The sequence below is a fragment of the Curcuma longa genome, chromosome 20 (genome assembly GCF_044706935.1).
Source record: "Curcuma longa cultivar G26 ecotype Majalengka, Jawa Barat chromosome 20, ITB_CL_G26_1.1, whole genome shotgun sequence".
Lineage (NCBI taxonomy): Eukaryota > Viridiplantae > Streptophyta > Magnoliopsida > Zingiberales > Zingiberaceae > Curcuma > Curcuma longa.
This window is the reverse complement of record NC_133880.1, coordinates 9,187,905-9,212,058: the sequence shown is the minus strand read 5'-3', so window position 1 is coordinate 9,212,058 and position 24,154 is coordinate 9,187,905. Positions and strand designations below refer to the sequence as shown.

The window sequence follows — 24,154 nt, the reverse complement described above, 5'->3', positions numbered from 1 at the left end:
ATTTTAGGTTTTTAGTGAATTTTAATATGTATGGTAGGCCTCTTAGTAATTTTCAAAATTGACGTGTGGTCCTTTGACAAAATACGTACCCATTTTTTGCTGCATGTTATCTGTTCAGTGTCCACGCCATCAAATCATCATCGAAAGAACAGCATGTGCTATCTATTCTTGGATGGTGATCAAACGATGACGGAGGGGAATATATATATCTATCTTTGCTAAATCTACTTATCCTTATCTGAACTCATCTAATTTGGGATCCCTGCCAACTTGATGCCTCCCTACTTTGCGTGACTAACTTGTTCTCTCTAACAAACTAAATGTAATTGTGAGCTTGAATTAGGAGGAGATCGAGAATAAAAATGGATAGCTTTTGGAGAATAAAATCTCTGGTAATCTTTTGAAGTTATTGAGCTCCAGCTAACTTCTCCTTTTGTGGAACAGAACAGGGATTGCTATCGTCGACAGGATCTTATGGGCTTAACTTTGATGACCATCTGATGTCAAAGTCTTGAAAGGCAAGCTAAGAAAAATGGACCACTCCCTCCTCTTTAAACGTGCTTCTTGAGTTGTCGGCCAAACACATCGATCGGAGAAGGTCATCGTCGGAGGGAGTCCATGAACAGGGAAGAGACGAGCCACATCCGCCGCCGGTGCCTCCCCAAGCGGATCATCCTGGTGCGGCACGGCGAGAGCCAGGGGAACCTTGACACGGCGGCGTACTCCACGACGCCCGACCACAAGGTTCCGCTTACTCCGCAGGGCGCCGAGCAGGCCCGCGCCGCCGGCGAGTCCATCCACCACATGCTGTCGTCGGAGGACGGGGACAACTGGAAGGTGTACTTTTACGTGTCGCCGTACGAGCGGACTAGGGCGACGCTGCGGGAGCTGGGCCGCGCCTTCCCTCGCCACCGCATCGTCGGCGTCCGCGAGGAGTGCCGGATCAGGGAGCAGGACTTTGGAAATTTCCAGGTAGAGGAGCGGATGAAGGCCATCAAGGAGGCGAGGGAGCGCTTCGGCCGCTTCTTCTTCCGCTTCCCTGAAGGCGAGTCCGCTGCCGACGTCTTCGACCGCGTTGCCAGTAAGTAAGAACTGAATATTCAATCTTCCGGTTACAGAAATGACACAAAGAACGTGGAGCAGGTTTCATGGAGTCGCTGTGGAGGGACATTGACATGGGGAGGCTGGAGCAGGACGAGAAGGCGGAGGTGAGCTTCGTGATCGTGTCGCACGGCTTGACCTCGCGGGTGTTCCTGATGAAGTGGTTCAAGTGGACGGTGGAGCAGTTCGAGCTGCTGAACAACCCCAGCAACTGCGACATCAGAGTCATGCAGCTCGGCCCTAGCAGCCGCGACTACACCCTCGCCCTCCACCACTCCGAGGAGGAACTCAGGCGATGGGGGCTGTCGCCTGAGATGATCGCCGACCAGCAGTGGAGGGCCACCGCCAACCGTGGCAGTTGGCACGAGAACGATCTCTGGCATCTGGGGAATTTCTTCGAACACCTCAAAGACTCCCACGACGACGAGAAGCCGGTCGAGTAGCTGCCATGCCATTTTTTTTAACATAATGCTTTAAATAATTTGTCTAGATTATTTTCGTTTCCTTTGGGTGTCAGATATTGCATTCGCATTCTATCTATATTATGTCCTACTTTGTTGAATTCTTTATATTAGAGTAAAAGTCCTTCTTGATAAGTTCCTCTGTCCTACTTTGTTGAATCATTTGTTTCTTTATATATTTGTTAGGTGATATCAGTTAGAGGCTATTATAAAATAGAACAAAAAATATTAAATTAGAATAAACATTTTAATTATCTATCCATAATAAAATTTGAGAACAAAAAATATTAAATTAGCGACACTAATATGATCAGTTTTGTAATATACCATAAAATAAAAATAATTTTATAAGTAATCACTGAACAATTGTATAATATATAGAAACAAGAAATTAAACTTCAATAAATATCATCATCTTCTCTTCCCCTTAGTCATTAAGTCCAACGGTTAATTTCTTTTTCTTTTAAAAAAAGGTGAACCCTCAATCGATTCACAAATTTTTTGGGTCGGAACCTAAACTGGTTTGTCATAAGATGGACCAATTATGATTTTAGCTCGTCCAACTATGGGTAACTAGCCCTAGCCTGTTGACCTTGTTAAGGTTTTGGACTAGGTCTAGCCTGTTGACCGGGTTTGGGCTAGGTATAGTTCTATTTATATCTGTAATTTAAAAATAATCAATGTAATGACAGTAATGGGCTGGGCTAAAATGTTGTAGAAGAGTTAGTGGGTAGTTGCGGACCATATCAATTGGGCCGGGCTCATCGATAGACGACAAAAAAAAAAAAAAAACATGGCGTCGCCCGGACTCGAACCGGAGACCTTCAATGTGTTAGACTGACGTGATAACCAACTACACCACGACACCATTGATGTTGAATTTTGAATGTTTTCTATCTCTGGATGCTACATCTAAATCACCATCGGATCTCCTCCACCGCTGGAGTCTCTTGCCTAAGAAGAAGAAGAGATGTCAACACCGTTGGTTCCACCCTAACACCTTGCTCCATTGGTGGTTTTTTATTTTAGGTTGGGACGAAGCGGAATGGATTTGCTTCGACTTTTGCTTCAGTTCAAGTAAGTGGGCAGTTGATGTAAAAGTAGGAATTTCGTCATCGAGAAGTTTTGGTGGATTGATGAAAACAAGTAGTCGACGATATATTCTGTCGTTGTGCCGTCATTCTAATGTCGCATTACAGTAGTATTTTAGTGGTTTTAAGGAATCCCTATCCCTACCTTGATCGATAACTTTCCTATTCTGCTTCTCACATTTTTGAGATGGACTCTCTAGTGATATATTGTAGTAGGCTTTCATGTTGATGACAATGATGTTACGACCGAATCTGCTACATATGTGTGTGATGCACTTTCATGATGATAAATAGATTATTGACGATGCCAAACATAAATATTCAATCGATTTTAGGAAGATGAGTCTTTAAAGGATGAGCGAGGTTCCGTGGCATCCAAACAATGTAGTTACAACTGAATTGAAGAACTTCAATGGCTATCAGTAGAAATCAACGTTGTTTATCAAACTTTTAGGGAGACAGGTGAGTTCCACTTCCTTGAGGTATCGTATCGAAATCAACTTTAAACTGAATTGACAGATGTATTCATTTGAAGTATCGTATCAATGTATCATCTTTGCATATAAAAAAAAATCGATTAAATCGAATAAATCGATCGAATCGAATATAAAAATTTAATTCGGTTATTTTAAAATTTTAATTATTTTTTTAAAAAAATTGATTAATTTGGTTCGATTTCAATTTTAAAATTCCTTATTCGATTAAATCAAATAAATTGAATTAATTAAAATAAAAAATAATTTATAAATTTTTAAGTAAATAAACTTATAAATTGCTAACTAATTGATAACTTTTTTATAATATTTAAAAAAATTAATTATTTTAATTAATAAGGTCGAAAATTAAATTAACTGATATTTTATCGATTCAGTTTATTTAATTTTTATTTAATTAATTTGATCAATTCGATTAGTTTAAAATTTTTTTAATTTGATTAATTCGATTCCATTTTAATCCAATACTCAATCATATTATTGCATTTTATGAATGGAGCAAATAAAGTGAGGGAGCAATTAATTAATTCACCTAAATACAAAGCAATATAATTAATTAAATGACCTATTGTTGGAATCCTTTGGTCAACGAGATCAACCGCAAGCTCCTATGACCCGCAAATTTTAAATCCCAATTGCTTGTAATCCATTCAAGTTGTACCCTAATTATTGTGCCTCTAGCTACTACATGCTTAATCGTAGGGTGAATACTATGTTCTTCTCTCAAAACCAATAATCATTTCTTCTCCATGCACTTTTGGATCACCTCTAAACAAATCAAAGAAGATGTTGACGACGAAGAACTCAATGGTAGCAATAGAAGGGTTGGTGCTCGATGATGTGATCCAACGCTTGTTGGAAGGTAGGCGTGGAGCACGACAAGTGCAACTCTCAGAGGCAGAGATTCGCCAACTTTGCCTTGATGCCAAGCATATCTTCTTAGGGCAACCCAACCTCCTTGAACTTCATGCCCCCGTCAAGATTTGTGGTTTGTTCTTTTTTCCCCTATCACCTTTTTTTTCTTCTTATTGATCTTGATCATATTTTTGTATGCCTTGTGCCTCTATATATGATTTGCACTTCTCGATCGGTATGCTTTTGAGTTTGAAGTTTGTGTGATAGTTTTGTCGCTAAACTAAATGATTTTAGATATTTTTTTGCGACCCAAAAGAATAACTTTGAATGTAAGACATTCATGACTTTGAGACCTATCAAGAGGTCGATTAATCTTCCAATAGAAACATGTTGCTTAAATTAATTATCTCAAAACATATGGCGTCTTCAAGAGACAACTTAATTTTAACTCAAAACAATTTCATTCAATGAACTCAAATTCAATGATAATAGAAATGTACTACAAATTATAATATGTAAAGGACATTATACCAAAATTTATTCATCAATAAAATTCTAAAACTCTTTCCCAATGATTTAAATGAGGAGTAGTTTTGGTACCACTTGTTATAAAATTTAAATAAATGAAAGACACTTTTAAATCTAGTCTCTTATATAGGTTAGGTTACATCATCAAGATATAGTGGATGCATAATTGAATTCATAATGACTAATTTTTGCATGTTTTTGTTGCACTTATCGTATGATTATTACTAATCATATTTTTTATGTGATGATTAGCTAGAATATTATGCAAATGTATTCGAGTGATATAGTGGTTTGGTGATGGTATGTTCTCCTAATTACTTGTTATATATATTTTTTATAGGTGACATACATGGGCAATATCTTGATCTTCTAAAGCTGTTTGAAAAAGGTGGCTTCCCTCCACAATCAACCTATTTATTTCTTGGAGATTATGTCGATAGGGGGAAACAAAGCTTGGAAACCATATGTTTACTTCTAGCATATAAGATCAAGTACCCTGATAAAATGTTTCTTCTTCGTGGAAATCATGAAGATGCAAAAATAAATCGAGTTTATGGATTTTACGATGAATGCAAAAGGCGGTTCAATGTTCGTTTATGGAAAACATTCTGTGATTGCTTTAATTGCTTGCCGATGGTTGCACGAATTGATGAAAAGATATTGTGTATGCATGGGGGACTTTCACCAGAATTGGATAGTCTGGATCAAATTAGAGAAATAGAAAGACCCATAGAAATTCCTGACTATGGCCTTCTTTGTGATCTGCTTTGGGCTGATCCTGATCCTAAGAGTGAAGGGTGGAGTGAGAGTGATAGAGGGGTTTCAGTCACTTTTGGTGCCGATAAACTTGAAGAGTTTCTAGCCAAGCATGATCTCGATCTTATATGTCGCGGCCATCAAGTTAGTCGTATGCCATGCCATTATCTTATTTGATTTTCTTTCTTCTTTTATTGTTTTTAATGATACAATTCCATTGTAGGTTGTCGAGGATGGATATGAGTTTTTTGGGCAACGAAAATTAGTTACTATATTTTCAGCACCAAACTATTGTGGAGAGTTTGATAATGCAGGAGCATTATTGAGCATAGATGAGAACCTATTTTGTTCATTTGAGATATTGAAACCTCAAGAGTTGTCATCCACTCCGGGTAGCTCCAATGGCGGAAAAGTACCTAAGAAGGTATTTAAATCTTCCATATCTAAAAAAATGGAAAATTAAGGTTAATTTTATGATTTTGCTATAACTTCTATCATTTTTTCTAATATATTATTGTTTATTTCAGTCGGAAGCTGCCAGAGGCTAATGATCTTAGAAAGTTATTGAAACCTAATTAACTCATCTCGAAGTGGGACATTCAAAGGGTATTAATCTAAAAGAGCACATGACAACTTCTTGATGAAATGTGAGTTATTCTTATTCTTGTCATGCGAATGCAAGAAATCAAATGTAAATTAGCATTTAAACCTTTTGTCTTTATGTACAGTAAGATAGGATTATTGCTCTTAAAAAATTTTCCTTGTTCACTAATGTAGATCTCTACATTGTGCCTTATCTATTGTTGTAAGAATTTGCTTTGAGTTTTAGATGTTTTGTATTATATATTCTTGTAATATTATTCGACAATTTTTTATGTAAGAATTGTTTTAATATACCATGGAATTCTTACTATCTAAAATAACTAAGATTCTTACTAATAAGTCTATTGCTCTCTAGGGGTGAGTAAAAGTTCGATTAAATCGATTAAATTTAAAATTTTGATTAGATTATTTTAAAAATTCATTTAAAAAAATCAATTAATTTAGTTCAATTTCAATTTTAAAATTCCTTATTTGATTAAATTGAATAAACTAAATTATTTAAAATAAATTATAAATTTCTAAGTAAGTAAACTTATAAATCTCTAACTAATTGATAAATTTTCCATAATAGTTTAAAATTTTTAATTATTTCAATTAATTTGATTGAAAATCAAATTAATCGATATTTTATCAATTCAGTTTGTTCAGTTTTTATTTAAAAATTTAATCGGTTTGATTAATTTAAAAAAAATTCAATTCAATTCAATTTCGATTAATTTAGTTCAATTCAACTCAATTTTAATCGAACACTCTATTTTATGGAAAATTCGGTTCTATCTCCAAACGGGTACTTGTAAATAGTTATGGAAAAGAACTAGACTAAATTATATATTTATATGGAAAAAAATAAAAGACAAAAATTTTGAGAATATCATTATAGAGTTATGTTTAAATATGTATTGTGTTAAGGGAATATTTATTCTCTATTCATGAAAATCAATTTTCTTTAATGATAATCCCAGTAGCCACATCTCTGGGGGAGGTCAAAATAGTATGAGCTATCAATTTTCACGTAGCTGTTATTTTCTTCAACGTCTTCAAGTAGTCTTGAGGATGAAATCCTTCTATTGTGTATCCTTTTAGCGCTCTATCCATCATCGTGAAAGTCTAGTATACAATACAATTTTTATTTTTTAATAATTGAACCGTGTATATATACTTTCAGATATTGGGACCTTGATATTTGGAGTCACACTCTCTTCTTCCTCGTGACTAGAAGATGAGCTAGACTATTGTTCTTCAATGAAGCATATCTCTCTTCCGATGTTGAAGACTTCTCCTTTCTATCAATCCTTGAGGTTGATTTTTCCTTAATTTTCATTTTGGATGTAGAAATTGATACTTCCTAGACCTCACCCTTAGATCTTGCACCATTAGATACTGGGATAATTTTGTAACTTTTCTTTGTAGATCAAAAATCTCATCTTGGGTGCTACAGTCACGGTGAAAGACTTCCTCAGCCGGAACTTACCTATCATGACCACGATCACGACCACGATGACCATCCATGGGATCTAAGAGCTCTGATACCAACTGACGCTAGACGAAATAACGATTATCTTACAGGCAATGCTCTGATATATCAACTGACGTCGAACGAGATATCAATTATTTTACAGACAATATTGAATCCGTTGGACGCCGAAACTAATCTTCTAAAACTTGTTAATTTGGAAGAATACCAGGAGATAGAAAAATAAACAGCTCTGTTGAAAATATTATTAAACTAAAAATTTCTTCTCCTTAAACATCAACTCATAAGATATTTATATAGACTCAACCCTAAAAAAAAATTCTAATAAAAAGAAATTTTTTTTAACATACTTAAAATCTTAAAAATCCTAAATGGATTTCAAATATAAAATTTTAAGAAAATTTTTTAACAGATTCAAAATTCTAAAAATCCTAAATAGACTTTAAAAATAAAATCTTAAGAAAAATTCTTAACAGACTCGAAATCTTAAAAATCCTAAACGGACTTAAAATCCTAAAATATAAAAAATAAAACTTTTTAAAACTACTCTACATACCAAAAACTTTAAAAATTATTAAAAATAAAAATTATCAAAATTAATAATAAAAATCTTTAGATCCTCCAGGTTCTCATAATTACTCGTTATATATATTCTTTATAGGTGACATACATGGGCAATATCTTGATCTTCTAAAGTTGTTTGAAAAAGGTGGCTTCCCTTCACAATCAACCTATTTATTTCTTGGAGATTATGTCGTTAGGGGGAAACAAAGCTTGGAAACCATATGTTTACTTCTAGCATATAAGATCAAGTACCCTAATAAAATGTTTCTTCTTCGTGGAAACCATGAAGATGCAAAAATAAATCGAGTTTATGGATTTTACGATGAATGCAAAAGGCGATTCAATGCTCGTTTATGGAAAACATTCTGTGATTGCTCTAATTGCTTGTCGATGGTTGCACAAATTGATGAAAAGATATTGTGTATGCATGGGGGACTTTCACCAAAACTGGATAGCTTGGATCAAATTAGAGAAATAGAAAGACCCATAGAAATTCTTGACTATGGCCTTCTTTGTGATCTGCTTTGGGTTGATCCTGATCCTAAGAGTGAAGGGTGGAGTGAGAGTGATAGCTAGGGGATTTCAATCACTTTCGGTGCCGATAAACTTGAAGAGTTTTTAGCCAAGCATGATCTCGATCTTATATGTCGCGGCCATCAAGTTAGTCGTATGCCATGCCATTATCTTATTTGATTTTCTTTCTTCTTTTATTGTTTTTAATGATACAATTCCATTGTAGGTTGTCGAGGATGGATATGGGTTTTTTGGACAACGAAAATTAGTTACTATATTTTCAGCACCAAACTATTGTGGAGAGTTTGATAATGCAGGAGCATTGTGAGAACTTATTTAATTTGTTCATTTGAGATATTGAAACCTCAAGAGTTGTCATCCACTCCGGGTAGCTCCAATGGCGGGAAAGTACCTAAGAAGGTATTTAAATCTTCCATATCTAAAGAATGGAAAAGGTTAATTTTATGATTTTGTTATAACTTCTATAATTTTGTTTGATATATTGTTTTTCATTTTAGTAGAAGCTATGAGAAATGGATAATCTTAGAAAGTTGGTGAAATCTAACTCATCTCAAAGTGGGACATTCAAAGGGTATTAATCTAAAAGAGCACTTGACGACCTCTTGATGAAATTCAATGTGAGTCATTCTTGTTCTTGTCATGTGAATGCAAGAAATCAAATGTAAATTAGCATTAAACCTTTTGTCTTTATGTACAGTACTAAGATAGGATTATTGCTCTTACAAAATTTTCTTTGTTCACTAATGTAGATCTCTACATTATGCCTTATCTATTGTTGTAAGAATTTGCTTTGAGTTTTAGATGCTTTGTATTATATATTCTTGTAATATTATTCGACAGTTTTCGATGTAATTAGAATTGTTTTAATACACTATGGAATTCTTTCTATATAAGATTACTAAGATTCTTACTAATAAGTCTATTGCTCTCTAGGGGTAGGAGTGAGTAAAAGTTCGATTAAATTAAATAGATCGAACGAATTTAAAATTTTGATTCAGTTATTTTGAAAATTTAATTTTTTTCTAAAAAAATTGATTAATTCGGTTTAGTTTTGATTTTAAATTTTCTTATTTCGTTAAATCGAATAAACTGAATTAATCAAAATAAAAAATAATTTATAAAATTTTAATTAAGTAAATTTATAAATTCCTAACTAATTGATAAATTTTCTATAATAGTTAGAACTTTTAATTATTTTGATTAATTTAGTTGAAACAGAATTAATCGATATTTTATCGATTCAGTTTGTTCGATTTTTATTTAAAAATTCGATCAGGTCAGTTAGTTCAAAAAAAATTAATTTGGTTCGATTTCGATTAATTCGATTTAATTTTAACTAAATACTCAACGCTTATGCTCTCTCATCTTATATTATTAATATGTATCTATCTCCAAACAAAAAATAGGGTACTTGTAAATAGTTATGAAAAATAACTATACATACTAACTTATATATTCATATGGAAAAAAATAAAATATAAAATTTTGAGAATATCATTATAGAGTTATGTTTAAATATGTATTGTATATATTAGGGGAATATTTATTCTCTATTCATATATAGAAAGTAGAGGGGGATGCTAGGAATAATTTTCTTTAGTCTCAATATGGTATGAGCCATCAATTTTCATGTAGTTGTTATTTTCTCCAACGTCCTTTAAGTCTTGACGATGAAATCCTTCTATTGTGTATCCTTTTAGCGCTCTATCCATATCGTGAAAGTCTAGCATACAATATAATTTTATTTTTTAATAACTGAACCTTGTGTATATGCATTTAGATGTTAATTAGGACCTTGATATTTGGAGTAACACTCTTCTTCCTCGTGATTAGAGGATGAGGTAGACTATTGTTCTTCACTGAAGCTTCTCTCTATTCCGATGTTGAAGACCTCTCCTCCTTATTAATCCTTGAGGTTGATTATTCCTTAATTTCCACTTTGGATGTAGAAATTGATACTTCCTCGATCTCAACCTTAGATGTCGAGAACCTATTAACTCCCTCCTTAGGCTCTTCTTTCTATTATGCCAATAATGAATTCCCATGAATCTCGATCAACTTCATCTACAAGTCATGATCTGCTTATATTCACCTAGCTTGCATAAAACATTGTTAGACAATATTTTAACCAAAACTTTGGTAACTTTATCATGTGCTTTGAGTCTTTGGATTTGTTTTTTTTTGTCCACTTATTTTTATTACGGAGTTTTCATCTTATCTCTTGGAGCTTCAAATGTCTTTGTCAAGGCAAATCAATTTATAATGTCCATCTATAAGAAGGTCTTCATTTTTTCCTTCCAATGAGCAAATTCTCTCAATTCAAAGGGCAATGAAAACATGATGTCATAACCAAGTCCATCTCTGAATTCCATTGACTCTCATGGTTTCTTTCCATCTATAGCCTTTTGCTCCCTCGATAGTTAGTCCTCAAAGAATGATATTACTCTGATATTACTTGTTGGACCATTAATTAGTAGTGACAATAGGGGTGCATAGATGCTTGTCGATTTGCTTTTGTATTAGTATCCATAAGAATTAATTATAGAGTGGAAATAATAAACATAAACTTGAAAAATATATTAGGTGGTCGGAAATGTTGGTTCCTATTTTACATGTTATGATTCTTAAGTTGGATCACTACTCTTATAATAACCTCTACCTTTCTCTTTATCTTAAACTTCACAGAGGTAGAGAAATCTCTTAAAGTCTGTTCAAGTTACAACAATACAAGAACATACCAATGAATGCAAAAGTACAAAGTAAATAAAAGAGAATGAAGAATTTTCATGTTGTTACTTTTTGATCGCTTGGATAAACACTAGAACCTTGTCTAGGTTCTTCTCACAACCTTTGTAGAAGCTTTCATAAAGCACTATTTAAGCACCTTTGAAAGGTTCCTTTGAAGCTCCTTTTATAAGGTTGTTACTAGTCTAAATTTCACCCAACAATTCACTGCTCCCTTACCATTAGTCAATTGATGTCTTGTTAGGTTACGGTTGTTGCATAACATTTTGTCAACAACTCAATTCCAACTCACTCTACAAATCAACAATCAATGATACTAGTCAGCTACCCTTCACTAATCAACTAGGCTAGTCTAGCCTTTAGACAAATCTAAATTGAAACATTTTATTTGTTATGTTTTATGCATGAGTCAACTTCTCAGTTAACTGCATCAATCGATTGTTAAACAACATCAATTGATTGATCAAACCCTAAATTGGTTTAAAATCACAATTTTATAGTTTCAAATTCATTAGTCGACTCATAGTACATCTCCAATTGATTGATACTTTGATTCTAGCCACATTAAAGATGAATTCGTGTCATATCAAGAGACTTTGCATCTCCACGATTTTCTCATCTGCCTAATGTTCGTCCACCTTGACTTACTAGGACCTCGTTTGCCTAGAGATTTTTTGTTTCTAGAATTTAACTCATTGCTTAGTATCCAATCAACCTCAGCCAATTAAGAGTACTTTCCCTTATCCAACCGCAAGATAACTTTAACTCACTAAAACTTCTACTCCGTAGAGACTTATTCTCTAAGATTTTTCTTATTTAAAGACACCTTATCTTCAGAATTTCACTTGCTTAACGTTCACTCCTTTGAGATTTCAATTTTGCTTGACATTCGATCAACCTTGACATGTCAAGACTTTTCTGTCATCAAAAATTCATTCCTTCTTGATTTGCTTGGACTCTCGTCACCTACATAACATTTAATCCTCCATGATTGGTTAGGAGTTCTATTACCAAATATTCAATTCTTACTAACCTATCTAGAATTCTATTGTCAAGCATCCAATCCTCGTTGACCTATTTAGACTTCTATTGTCTAACATCTAGTCATTGTCGACTTATTAAGATTTTTTATAACTTGCTAGGCATCCAATTTACTTTAACTTGTTTAAACTTCCACTATAATACCTATTAGACTTCTTATCGTTTGTTAGACATGCAATTTTCCTTGATCTGTTTAAACTTTCACTTGCTAAGTGTCTGATCTACTTGACTCACTTGGACTTCCCATTAAATAAGTGTCCTGTCAATCTTAATCCATTTGAATTTTCTATATGTCAACTCTTGTTAGATTTTTGATATTTGTCAAAGTGTCAAGTCGATCTAGACCTACTTGGACTTTCCACATGCTTATGTTTAGTTTACCTTGATATATTTGGACTTCATTCATAATTAAACATCTGATCAACCTTGAGATGTTTACCATAACAAACAAATATTTTGCTCAAACAATATCAAAATACAAATCCGGCTCAATTTGAGAATAAATTGATTGCAACAACATTATCATCTTCATCCTTATAATCATCAAAAGTATTTATGATTCCCATATTGCACACATGGTAAAGAGGGTCATAAAGAAGAATAAGAAACCAGAAGGATGATTAAAAGAAAGAGAAGTAAAAAAAGAAAACCACATACTTTAATTGTCACGAGGATGACACTTTAAAAGAAATTGCCTCAAGTTGAGGAGTAGAGAAAAATGTGCACATTTTTAACAAAGAAGGGGAGCATCTAGTGAAAGCGAGCGTTTAGGAACGAAGTATAAAAACAATGACTCAAACTAGGTTGCCTCTGTTGGTGTAATCAACCTCAGATCAATGTTGACTAAGTTGGCTAAGCTCGGTTTGACTCGAGTTAGATTTTGATGTTTGATCAATATGTTGATAAGATGTCAAGTAAGTCTAGGTTGACTGAATACTTGATGGTGAGAAGTCCAAGTGGGTCATGGAGGACCAGACACTTGGCACGAGATGGAAAGTCCAATATGGAAGTTGGCAAGAGAAAAATTCAAGTGGATTAAGGTTGACCGAACACTTGGTGAGCGAAAGTCCTTACAAGGTAAAGCAAATGGAGGAAAGTCTTTGCGGGTGAGAAGACCGGGTGTAAGGTAAAAGGGAAGTCTGAGAGGGTCGAAGAGGCGAGCTCTTGGCACGGGAAAGTTCTTACAAAGGTAAGGCAAATGGAGGAAAGTCCTTGCGGGTGAGAAGACCGGACGTAAGGCAAAAGGGAAGTCCAAGAGGGTCGAGGAGCGAGCTCTTGGCACAGGAAAGTCCTTACAAGTGTAAGGCAAATAGAGGAAAGTCCTTGCGGGTAAGAAGACTGGACGTGAGGCAAAAGGGAAGTCCAAGAGGCGAGCTTTTGGCATGAGAAAGTCCTTATAGGATAAGACAAATGAAGATCAAGAAGGTTGACGACCAAACTCTTGATCAAGCGAGGAAGTCCAAGAGGCGAGCTCTTGGCATGAAAAAGTCCTTATAGGATAAGGCAAAAGAAGATCAAGAAGGTCGACGATCAAACTCTTAATCAAACGAGGAAAGAACTCGGTAAGACTTCATTTCAGCTACTTAATCCTAGTGTCAATCAACTGATTTTAAAATCCAGTTGACTGGTTTTACACTTCAGTCGACTGGGGTTATACTTCAGTCGACTGAGTTTATACTTCAGTTGACTGAGAACGAGCAGAAGGTAAAATGACTCAACTGGATCTTCACATCAGTCGACGGAAATAAAACCAGTCGACTGAAATTTAAATTCCGATAAAAATCAAGTGTAACTTCAGCAGTTCAGTGGCCGTTTTCTAGGTTTGACTAAATCAATCGACTGATAACATAAAAAATGAACCAATTTAAATGGTGAAAAGCTACTCATGGAGGAAGAACTCAACATTGTTTATGCTCCAAGTGCTTGTGCTCTAGTGATCAAGAAATCTGCTGGTGTTCATCTACAAAGCTTGGAACAACCCCTTGAAAAAGAAGAAGCATTCTCATCACTTTTGTGTAACATCTTTACTCTTCTTTTTTCTTGTATTGCTTGGTTGTTTGTATACAACTTGTAATATGTTGTAAGAAGGTTTCTCCACCTTCGGGGTTTGTCCGAAAAGGAGAAGATATAGTGGAAGAGTGAGCTAAGTGAAGATCTTTGGATTAGTCGCCTCAAGGAGGCGGATACCAAGTAAATCCTTCGCATTAGCATTGTTGAGTTGAGAGGGTGTGTAGCGAGGATTCTTCATCGACGAAAGTTCAAGCTTGATCAAGTGAAACTATTCAACCCCCCTTCTAGCTTACAAGGTCCTAACAGCCTCTACCGACTTGCGATAAGGATATACATGATCATGACCAATGTCGGATCGGGTTGATAATATTGAGGTTGCAAATGAACAACTCACCAGTGAAAAAGATAAAGAAAGCTTCAATGACTTAATCTCATTAGTCCCTTGGAATCAAAATTTATACTAAATTCAAGGTTTATATTGATTACCTATTGTGTTTCTTTTTACCCATTGTAGAGCTCTTCTTCATTTGATGATACTCCACAATAAAACTAATAAAACTCCACTTTTACCCAACTATCACTCGTACCCAACCTTTCCATTTTAGGTGACTTGCATCCAAGTTAACTCGACCACCCAAGCGTCAATCCAACTTTTACCAAGCCTCAATCCACTTAATTAAGTCACCTAATTGTTCTCCAACACTTGACTCCCTTGTCAATATCCTACAATCTCATCAATTTTACCTATTTATTGAGGTTTCACCAATGGTAGAAACCTTCGCTAAGACCAAATAGCCGAAGATTTTTCTCGCTCGAGCACAAGGATGACTACAAACTAAGCCGACCCTCCTTTCGGTCTGATCGGGCTCCCAATAATAATCGATCCAACTACACTACTAATCGTTTTGGTAGGTTTATCAAATTTGTCCATTAATCTTTTCAAACTATTATAAGAAAGACCAAAAGGTAAATTTTTCCAAGAGTTAAATTTCAAAATATATAAAGAGGGTAGTTTGGTGTATAAAGTTTTCATCAATACGAGATCCTGAAAAAAAGATCTATTATACGTAATTTTATCATATTTTATAAGAGATTTTTTTTCGAGATTTGAATTCATGAAGCTCCACTCTCCTCCAAAATATAAAAAGAGAGAACCTAATTTCTACTAGCAAAATCTCACTCGGAGGTCGATCCTCAACGCTAATATGGACATGGGATCTCTGTATAGGCAATCTACCAACACCTTCCTCTCCACAAATTTATTAACTTTTCCGGAAATCAATATGCAGACTCTAATCTAATCGATACTATAGCAATCCGGCAATGAAAGGGACGCCGGTCGCCGGGAGCCATGTCTGTCCCTGGATGAACTGCCTCACCGTGAACTCCTGCACGTCGTTGAGGTTGATCTTCACTATGCCCTTCCAGGTGGCCCTATTGGCCGAGCCGCTGCCGGCGCTGCGATTATCAACCTCGGCGTAGTAGCAAGTGTTGAGGCCGAAGTCCTCCTGCCAGGGCATCCACCCGCCGTCGATCTCCGATTGCACGATGACGGCGCGCGAGTACTCCTTCCACGGCCGACCAGTAGACCTTGAACTTCCCCTGCTCCGGCTGCAGCGAGGCGTCGGCGCTGATGGTACAGTTGTGGAGCATGATGCCGGTGGTTTCCCGGTGGTCCTTGCACCCCTGCGCCGTTCAGATGCACTGCTGGTTGTCTAGGGGGCGGCGGACGAGGAGGAGGCAGTTCTGGAAGATGACCGAGGAGTCGCCGAAGAGGAAGTCGATGGTGCACTCGCGGTAGAACTGTCGCTTGGTGTGCGCGTACAACGTGTCCTGGAGCCCGTCCAATTGGCAGTGGTAGAAGACCGACTTGTCCGACTGTACCCTAAGCGCCGCCGAATGGTGCTTCGACTTCACCCCAAAGTATTTCCCGATGAACCCGTCCCCCACCACCGCTACATCCATATTCATATTCCCGAATGTTAATTACTCTATTGGAAATCTAAGATCGGTATAGTAATCGATCGAGATTAATTAATTTACCGAGAGCGTAGCTGTTTTGAAGGTTGGCGTGCCGTCGACGTAGTTCAAGTTTCCGGTGATCTTTGTCTTCGTGGCGCCGTCGCCGATCATCAACACATTCGTCATGCTCCGCTCCACCTGCACATTTTCCTTATATATATACGCCTTCCCTGACGTAGATCACATACGTTGTATTGGATTTCTTCGGCACGGCGGCTAGCGCTTCGGCGATGGTCTTGTAGTGCCCGCTTCCATCCTGCGCCACCGTCGCGTTTGGCTTCGTCTGCAAGGCCGAGAGCGAGAGCAGCCTCCGCTTCTCCCCGCGGACCCACGGGGGGAAGTCCTTCCCGTGCATCCGCAGGTGATGCGAGGGAAAGCGGACGGAAGCGAGAGCAGAGGAGATTCTGTCGATGATGGCGAGCGAATTGCTGGTGTGCGCGGCGGAGCTGTTCAGAGGCTTGGCGACCATCGACTCCGCCGCATCTCCGGTCGTGTTCTGGAGCTCGTCGAGGCACGTACGTCTGCTGGTAGGTAATGGCGCCGCTGAGCCAACCCAGAGTAAAGGAGAATTATCCCATAATACTGAGTCGTAAAAAGAGAATTATTCCCTATAACCCAATTAAATCAACGACCTAATAATTATTAGAATATATTATTTCTTTATTAATTGATGAATTAATTGATCGAGTCTTATAAATATATTATATATTGTACCATTGGTATAGGGTTTAATGAATAAGTTTATTATTCCTCTATTATTTCTTTCTTATATATTTTTACATGGTATCAAAGCCAACAATCTTTTTTTTTCTTCTTTCTACATCATCTCTGTCGTCTGCCCCTGGAGGTTCACATCCAGCACCTCACGCGGCATACTATTTCTTCCAAGCAAGAGGAGTAGTGACTTCCTTGCCATTTTCGTCGATAATTATTTTCATAGCGCTTCGTTGCTGGTAGACTTCTTCTGCTACCGACGCCCAAGCCATAATAAGAATCTTCAGATAAACTCTTCCCTTTAATCTTTATTTATATACAATGTTGGAATTTTCATTCCCATCATCCACCACAAAAATAAGCCTAGCAATACATTTCTCTTTATTACCCATAAACGTCATATCTTATCTACCCATCAAACTTAACAATGATAATTATCTGCTTTAGAAGATGCAGTTCCTTTCGCTATTGTGTGTTCATGATTTACTTGGAGTTGTTGACGGCATCTCTCCTAAATCAAAAAAAGATGATCCAAATTTTCTTATCTAGAATAAGAAGGATCAACTAATTATGACATGGTTGATTATTCAACGCTTAGTGAGTCTGTATTTCCTATAATTGTAGAGCTTGATAGCTCTTGTCAAATATGGAAAATTTTTGCTCAAATCTTTGCTTCATGCTTTCAAGCATGTGTTCTTCAGCTTCACATACAATTACAAACAGTGCAACGAGGAGACAAATCTATTAATGAATATATACAATCAATCAAGACTATCACCAACAATCTAGCTGCGATTGTACATCCAATTTCAGATGCAGATTTACTAATCCATGTTCTTGCAGGTTTGAAACCTCAATATGATAAATTTATTCCTAGTGTGACTACTTGCATTGATCAAGTGTCTCTCGATACCCTTTATAGCTTGTTATCCTTTCATGAAATACTTCTACAACTACAATTTCAGAGGATGTTAGATTCTCTCGCTCTTTTAGTCCACATGACTTGCAATACTGATGGTGCTAAACCTCTTAGATTTTGGCATCATCAATATTGAGTGGTGTGGACTAAAAGACAGAGAGAATCTGACATCCTTTGAGATTGTAGTTATAGGAGTATTTCATGAGAGAATAGCAAGCTATGAAGGGTATCGAGGGACACTTGATCGATGCGAGTAGTCACACTAGGAATAAAGCTATCATATTGAGGTCTCAAACCTTCAAGAACATGGATTAGTAAATCTGTATCTAAAATTGGATGTCCAATCACAGCTAGATTGTTGGTGATGGTCTTGATTGATTGCATATATTTATTAATAGATTTGTCTCCTCGTTGCACTGATTGTAATTACATGTGAAGTTGAAGAATACGTGCTTGAGAGCATGAAGCAAAGGTTTAAGCAAGAGTTTATTATATTTGACAAGAGCTATTAAGCCCTACAATTATAGGAAGTATAAACTCACTGAGCGTTGAAATCAACTATGTCATAATTAGTTGATCCTTCTTATTCCAGATAAGAAAATTTGGATCTTCTTCTTTTTGTTTAGGAGAGGTGTCGTCAACAACTCCAAGTAGATCATGGACACACGACAATAGCGAAAGGAATTGCATCTTCCAAAGCAGATAATTATCATTGTTAGGTTTGATAGGTAGATAAGATATGACGTTCATGCATGTGTAATGAAGAGAGATGTGTTGCAAGGCTTGTTTCTGTGGTGGATGATGGAGATGAAAATTCTGACATTGTATATACATAAAGATTAAAGGGAAAAGTTTATCTGAATATTCTTGTTGTGGCTTGGGCGTTGGCAGCAGAAGAAGTCTACCAGCAGTGAAGTGTCATGGAAATAATTATCGACGAAGATGGCAAAGAAGTCGCTCCTCCTTCTTGGAAGAAATAGTACGACGTGAGGTATTGGACGTGAACCTCCCATGGCAGACGACAAAGACGATGTAGAAGACGATTATGAAGAAACTAAAGAGATTGTTGGTTCTGATACCATGTAAGAATACGTAAGAGAGAAATAATAGAGGAATAATAAACGTATTCATTAAATATGGTATAATATATAATATATTTATAGGACTCGATGAATTGACTAATTAATAAGGAAAAAAATATATTTTAAAAATTATTATGTCCTTGATTTATTTCCTTCGTGTGAAATAATTCTTACAATATATCCTTTCCTTATTAATTGATTAATTGATCGAGTTCTATAAATATATTATATATTAAACCAGTGATTTAAGATTTAATAAATAAATTTATTATTCCTCTATTATTTGTATACCTATTCTTATGCACGGAGATCGTCCACGATCCCGCTTACTTATGCTCAGTTTACTTGAAGGAGTGGATGGTAGATGGATGAAACAAACCTAGGGACAAGGAAAAGAGAGGGAAGGTGAATAAAATCCATCCTCATCCTTATCCTTTCCTGGCCTTCTCTAATGAGGAGGAGAGTCTGATGCCTTGGCGGACGCCGTCGATCGTCGCTTTGAAGATCAACTGCACGAGCATTTTAGGATGGGTCACTTCGCCGGCGTGACCATTATATTAAGCGATCTCTCGCGCTCCTTCCTGTAGTCGGGCAACTTACAGATCGCCTCGACCGCCTTGGAAGAGCACCAAAGGCTACGCCGGTGACGGCCATCACTGGAGAGGACGCCGCCATTATGGCGTACGTGAAACTATCACATGACATAGTAAAATTTGAAGAAAAAAATTACTAAAATTTTTGTAGTTATTGAAAAATTTGTAAAAGTAATCTAGGTCATTATAACTTTATGACAATAGTTAATTTTGCAATTGTAGATAAGTGAAAATATAAATATATAATTTTAAAATTGAATTTTCTCTGTTTAGGTAGATACACAATCCCATTAATTTATACTCTCATCCTCTATTACTAAATTAAGGCGCCTAATTAATTTAAAATTCTAATTCAGTTTAATTTATTCTTTTAATTTGAATAAAATATAATGGCACACCTACCAATGTTTTATTTTTATATTTTTTCTTCCCACACAACACTATATATTATACACACCTAATTAATTTAAAATTCTAATTTAGTTCAATTTAAAATTTCATATCTATGGACTCAATCAATGGAATTAAAATATCTCCACAATAGTATGATATTGTCCACTTTGAATCTAAGCCCTCGTGGCTTTATTCTTGGGCTCTCTCCAAAAGACCTCATATCAATGGAGATATCTTTCATGCTTTTAAACCCATGATCTTTTCTATGTGTTTTAGATATGGGACTATGTTTGCACCCTTGCAACCCAACAATCCCCCCTCAAACAAAGGACCACAGACCCTCTCCTCAAACGGAAAGCCTCCGTTTTGATATCTGAATCATCGACCCACCAGGACTTTTTGCCCCTCGGTCCACCCGACCTACTAGGACTTCTCACCTAGCCACAACTAGGACTTTTTGCCCCTCGGCCCATCCGACCTACTAGGACTTTCCACCTAGTCGCAATTAGGATTTTTTGCCCTTCGATCCATTCGACCTAGCTACTAGGACTTCCCATCTAGCCGCAACTAGGACTTTTTACCCCTCGGTCCACCCGACCTACTAGGACTTCTAGGATTTTTTGCCCTTCGGTTCATCCAACCTACTAGGACTTCCCATCTAGCTGTAACTAAGACTTTTTGCTCCTCGATCCACCCGACCTACTGAGACTTCTCACCTGGTGTCTGGTCCTCTTGATTCATACACGAGAGCACCCACTTCCTTTATTTTTAAGGTTCAACCCACATGGTTAGATTTGGATCATGACTCTTCCGGCGGTTAGTCCGGTGAAGAGCGGTCTCGCTCTGATACCAATTCTAAAAATCAATGGAATCAAAATATCTTCACAATAATATGATATTGTCCACTTTGGGCCTAAGTCCTCGTGGCTTTGTTCTTGGGTTCTCCCCAAAAGGCCTCATACCAATGGAGATATCTTTCATCCTTTTAAATCCATGATCTTTTCCATGTATTTTAAATATGGGACTATGTTTGCAGCCTTGTAACCCAACACTCTTAAGATCAATTACTCATAGAAAGTATAATTTATTTTCTCATTTTTGAATCTTTCCGAGATGAAGAAACTTCATAGGGCTAAGAATAGTTTTTCAACTCCATTTGTAACTCTCAAACTGATTATAAATAAGCTTCTATGGTTGTTGATTCATTTAAGCCACCAATCAACTAAAACTCGAATCACAAAATCATTTAAGCTCTAATCATTATTTGTTAATTAGTTGTTGTTTCTAGTTTACTATCCATTCAGTCTGTTTAAATTCAACCTCCCAAACTCAAGGCAACATTTGTCAACTACTTTAGACAAGATCTATCTTCTTCAAATAATCCTTTTTTTTTAAAATTTGAACAGTACCGTAGTCAATTGGACTAATTTAAACTTAGTCGACTCAACATATCTATAGATTAAAATGTACTTTTAGTTTATTAAAACACCACTGCAATCCTGAAATAAATTATTTCTTTGTTGAGTCTTACACCTAAATAAGAAAGTACTTGAGCCTCAAAGAACAGATCACTTGACTCTTATAACTCACTTAACAACTCACCATAAAATTTTAAGTTCCTTAAATGCATTAAGCCCTCAACTCAATTCACATGTCATCATTCACTATTTTCTTAAGTCATGTGGGATCGAATATACACTAGAGGAGGTAAATAGCATAAGTGTTTTTTTTTGTTTTCGTTGTTGTTCTATTTCTATATGTTAGTATGCAACGAAAATATAAAAGAAAAGAACAAAACAAAGACTATACATTAGATTTTTATTAGATTCACAACCCTTGAAGGTTGTTATGTCCAAGACTATATTTAAAACATGAACACTAATTTTTCTCATTTTCGGGCACCTTTCGATAGTGAAAACCTCTTACAAAAAATTGTCGTTCACAAGCACAATAAACATATTAATGATGCATAAAAATAAAGACAAACAAGATTATGACAATCGTCTCTAAAAGCCCTGAATGCGACTGTACCCATCCTAGCACTTCCTCAATCTCTTGACGAACACCAAATCCAAGAGCACAAAATAAGAGTGGATGTGAATAGATTGATGTTTAAAATAGGTGTCTTGACTTTCCTTTTATAAAGCCCTGTCGACACTTGTCTGATTGCTTAGAAACTCTTCTAATCACTCGGACCCTACTAAATTAGCGACAAATTCGACCCACTTCGACTTTGGATTAAGTTGACTTGGCAACTTCCGATTGCTTGGACCAACTCTAATTGCCTAGAGCTTGGTCAATCCTAATCAATTGACCTCCTCACTGGGATCCGATATCATTTGGAGGTTTTGGTCGCCTAGACCTATTTTGGACACCCAAATAGGTCCAGTCCTCCAAACACATTTTGGTCTTTGAATCCTTTGAGTCTTCATCCAACTCTAGTTTCCTGCAAGACAAAATTATAAACAACATACAATGTTTAGTACTTAGTCTACATGATCTACTGAGCTCACTTGTTTGGAGTTCACTTCAAAAATCTCTCATTTACTTGGAGTTCATTTCTCTAAAAGTTCTCACTATCTATGGTTCACTCCCTTAGGGGTTTTCCTTTGTTCAGAATTCACTCATTTGAGTTTTTCCATTGCTTAAGGTTTATTCTCTTAAGATTTTTTCCTTTGTTAAGCATCCGATCACTCTTGACTTATTTGGACTTTTTCCTTGCTAGACATTTAACATTCTTGGCCTATCTAGACTTCTCCTTATGTAGGTCACCATTGACCTATTAGAACTTCTCACTTTTTTAGATCAACCTTGATCTATCAGGACTTCTTACTCAACTAGCAAACATCTAATCTCCCTTGATTTGCTCCGACTTTATATTAATTTGATCAACCTTGACTAAGTTATTTAACCAACCTTGACTAGACTCCCCATTAAACATATTGAGCAAACAAACATCAAAATCCTGAAGGTTGATTACACTAATAATCTTTCATTTTTTATGTTTGATAATATGTTTAAGTTAAGATCATTAACCTCTCTTTTCACGACTTAATAAAAATTTAAAACATTAAAGATTCTAATTTAAACTTCTAAACTCTCTGCTTTGTCACACATCTAATTAACAAAGATATTAGAATCAAATTACTAAAGTTTTTCATGAAATATTCTAATGGTGGGTCAATTCAGTACATATTTTCTAATATATGCTCGTGTGTCAACTTAATATCTTATATCTATGACTTGTAAGATTAAGTCATCAGTTGACTACATACTAACCTTAATGCATTAAACAATAATATTTTTTTTTGATAATTTAGATATTTAATCTTTATAACCCAATTAATTTTAAAGGTAATTAATTGTCGTATAAAAATTTTCTATCAATTACAAAGTAAATCAGAAAGTATAGATGAATCTTGATGGAGGACTCATCGTCTTAAGTTTTTAAAATTCTCTAAATATAATATGTCTTGCATGACATTTGAATCCTCATTGCCTTGGAACTCCATTCCATTTTTCATAATACCAAAGTATTCAGAATAAACTTTGGATCAAGGATAGGGTTGACTCAATTGAAAGAGTCTAATCAACGATGTTTGATCGAGTGCTGTTTATCATGATTATTTGTAATTGAAAATTTACATATCATTATTTTAACTTCTAATTATATTTTGATTAAAAGTTAGTTGGTCATAAAATCTGTTGTATATTTTTTTTTAAAAAAACACGTAAGTTATCCAAAGCTATTTATTATTTTTCACTTAACTATTTTTTCTTAAAATAGAATTTTTGTTAGATTATATATATAATCAATGGCCACGTAGCTTATGCCATGTCAACTATTTCCATTGAGATCACTTCCCGTTATCACATAAAAAATAAGAGAAAATAACCCAATGACGTAGATGATGAGACTAGGCATTGAGAATTTAAATCTTATTTAGAATATGTTGTCCTTGAATAATGGTGCAACGATAAGACATTCAGATTGTGACTCAGGGATCCACGATTCAATCCCCAATTACGACGTATTTGTAAGAATTTTCTTCCAAATGAAGAACACAATCAAAGAATGTTGGACATCCTCTTGGCCGCCGTATGCACTTCCCGATTTACTCTGGTGGTCGGTTAAACTTCCATGGGAACACCCGAGGGATTGAGTCCATGAGAC

At 35.8% G+C, this 24,154-nt stretch overlaps 2 protein-coding genes, 1 non-coding gene and 2 pseudogenes across 3 annotated transcripts; 3 read left to right on the top strand and 2 right to left on the bottom strand.

Moving 5' to 3' along the window:
- The first annotated feature begins 307 nt into the window (after window positions 1-307).
- Window positions 308-1,630, top strand: LOC141813639 (phosphoglycerate mutase-like protein AT74). Its single transcript, XM_074701600.1, has 2 exons — window positions 308-1,081; window positions 1,144-1,630. The coding sequence occupies exons 1-2, from the start codon at window positions 619-621 to the stop codon at window positions 1,542-1,544; spliced, it is 864 nt and encodes a 287-aa protein (XP_074557701.1). The 5' UTR covers window positions 308-618; the 3' UTR covers window positions 1,545-1,630.
- Window positions 1,631-2,356: 726 nt separating this feature from the next.
- TRNAV-AAC (transfer RNA valine (anticodon AAC)) lies at window positions 2,357-2,430 on the bottom strand. The gene has a single exon. It is a non-coding gene; the product is annotated as a tRNA-Val (tRNA).
- A 1,503-nt stretch (window positions 2,431-3,933) lies between these two features.
- On the top strand, window positions 3,934-5,834 carry LOC141813016 (serine/threonine-protein phosphatase PP1 isozyme 9-like). The gene is made up of 4 exons (XM_074700930.1): window positions 3,934-4,135; window positions 4,871-5,430; window positions 5,510-5,710; window positions 5,814-5,834. Exons 1-4 carry the CDS (start codon window positions 3,934-3,936, stop codon window positions 5,832-5,834), a joined length of 984 nt encoding a protein of 327 aa, XP_074557031.1.
- A 121-nt stretch (window positions 5,835-5,955) lies between these two features.
- On the top strand, window positions 5,956-8,970 carry LOC141813015 (serine/threonine-protein phosphatase PP1-like; annotated as a pseudogene).
- Window positions 8,971-15,564: 6,594 nt separating this feature from the next.
- LOC141813014 (putative pectinesterase/pectinesterase inhibitor 28) lies at window positions 15,565-19,669 on the bottom strand (annotated as a pseudogene).
- Window positions 19,670-24,154: the final 4,485 nt, after the last annotated feature.

Bases quoted from the DNA above. Each gene is read 5' to 3' on its own strand.
- LOC141813639 (XM_074701600.1), top strand. From the start codon at position 619: ATGAACAGGGAAGAGACGAGCCACATCCGCCGCCGGTGCCTCCCCAAG. The intron at 1,082-1,143 runs GTAAGTAAGAAC...AACGTGGAGCAG, and splicing joins CGTCTTCGACCGCGTTGCCA to GTTTCATGGAGTCGCTGTGG.
- LOC141813016 (XM_074700930.1), top strand. From the start codon at position 3,934: ATGTTGACGACGAAGAACTCAATGGTAGCAATAGAAGGGTTGGTGCTC. The intron at 5,431-5,509 runs GTTAGTCGTATG...ATTCCATTGTAG, and splicing joins TTATATGTCGCGGCCATCAA to GTTGTCGAGGATGGATATGA. The intron at 5,711-5,813 runs GTATTTAAATCT...TGTTTATTTCAG, and splicing joins GCGGAAAAGTACCTAAGAAG to TCGGAAGCTGCCAGAGGCTA.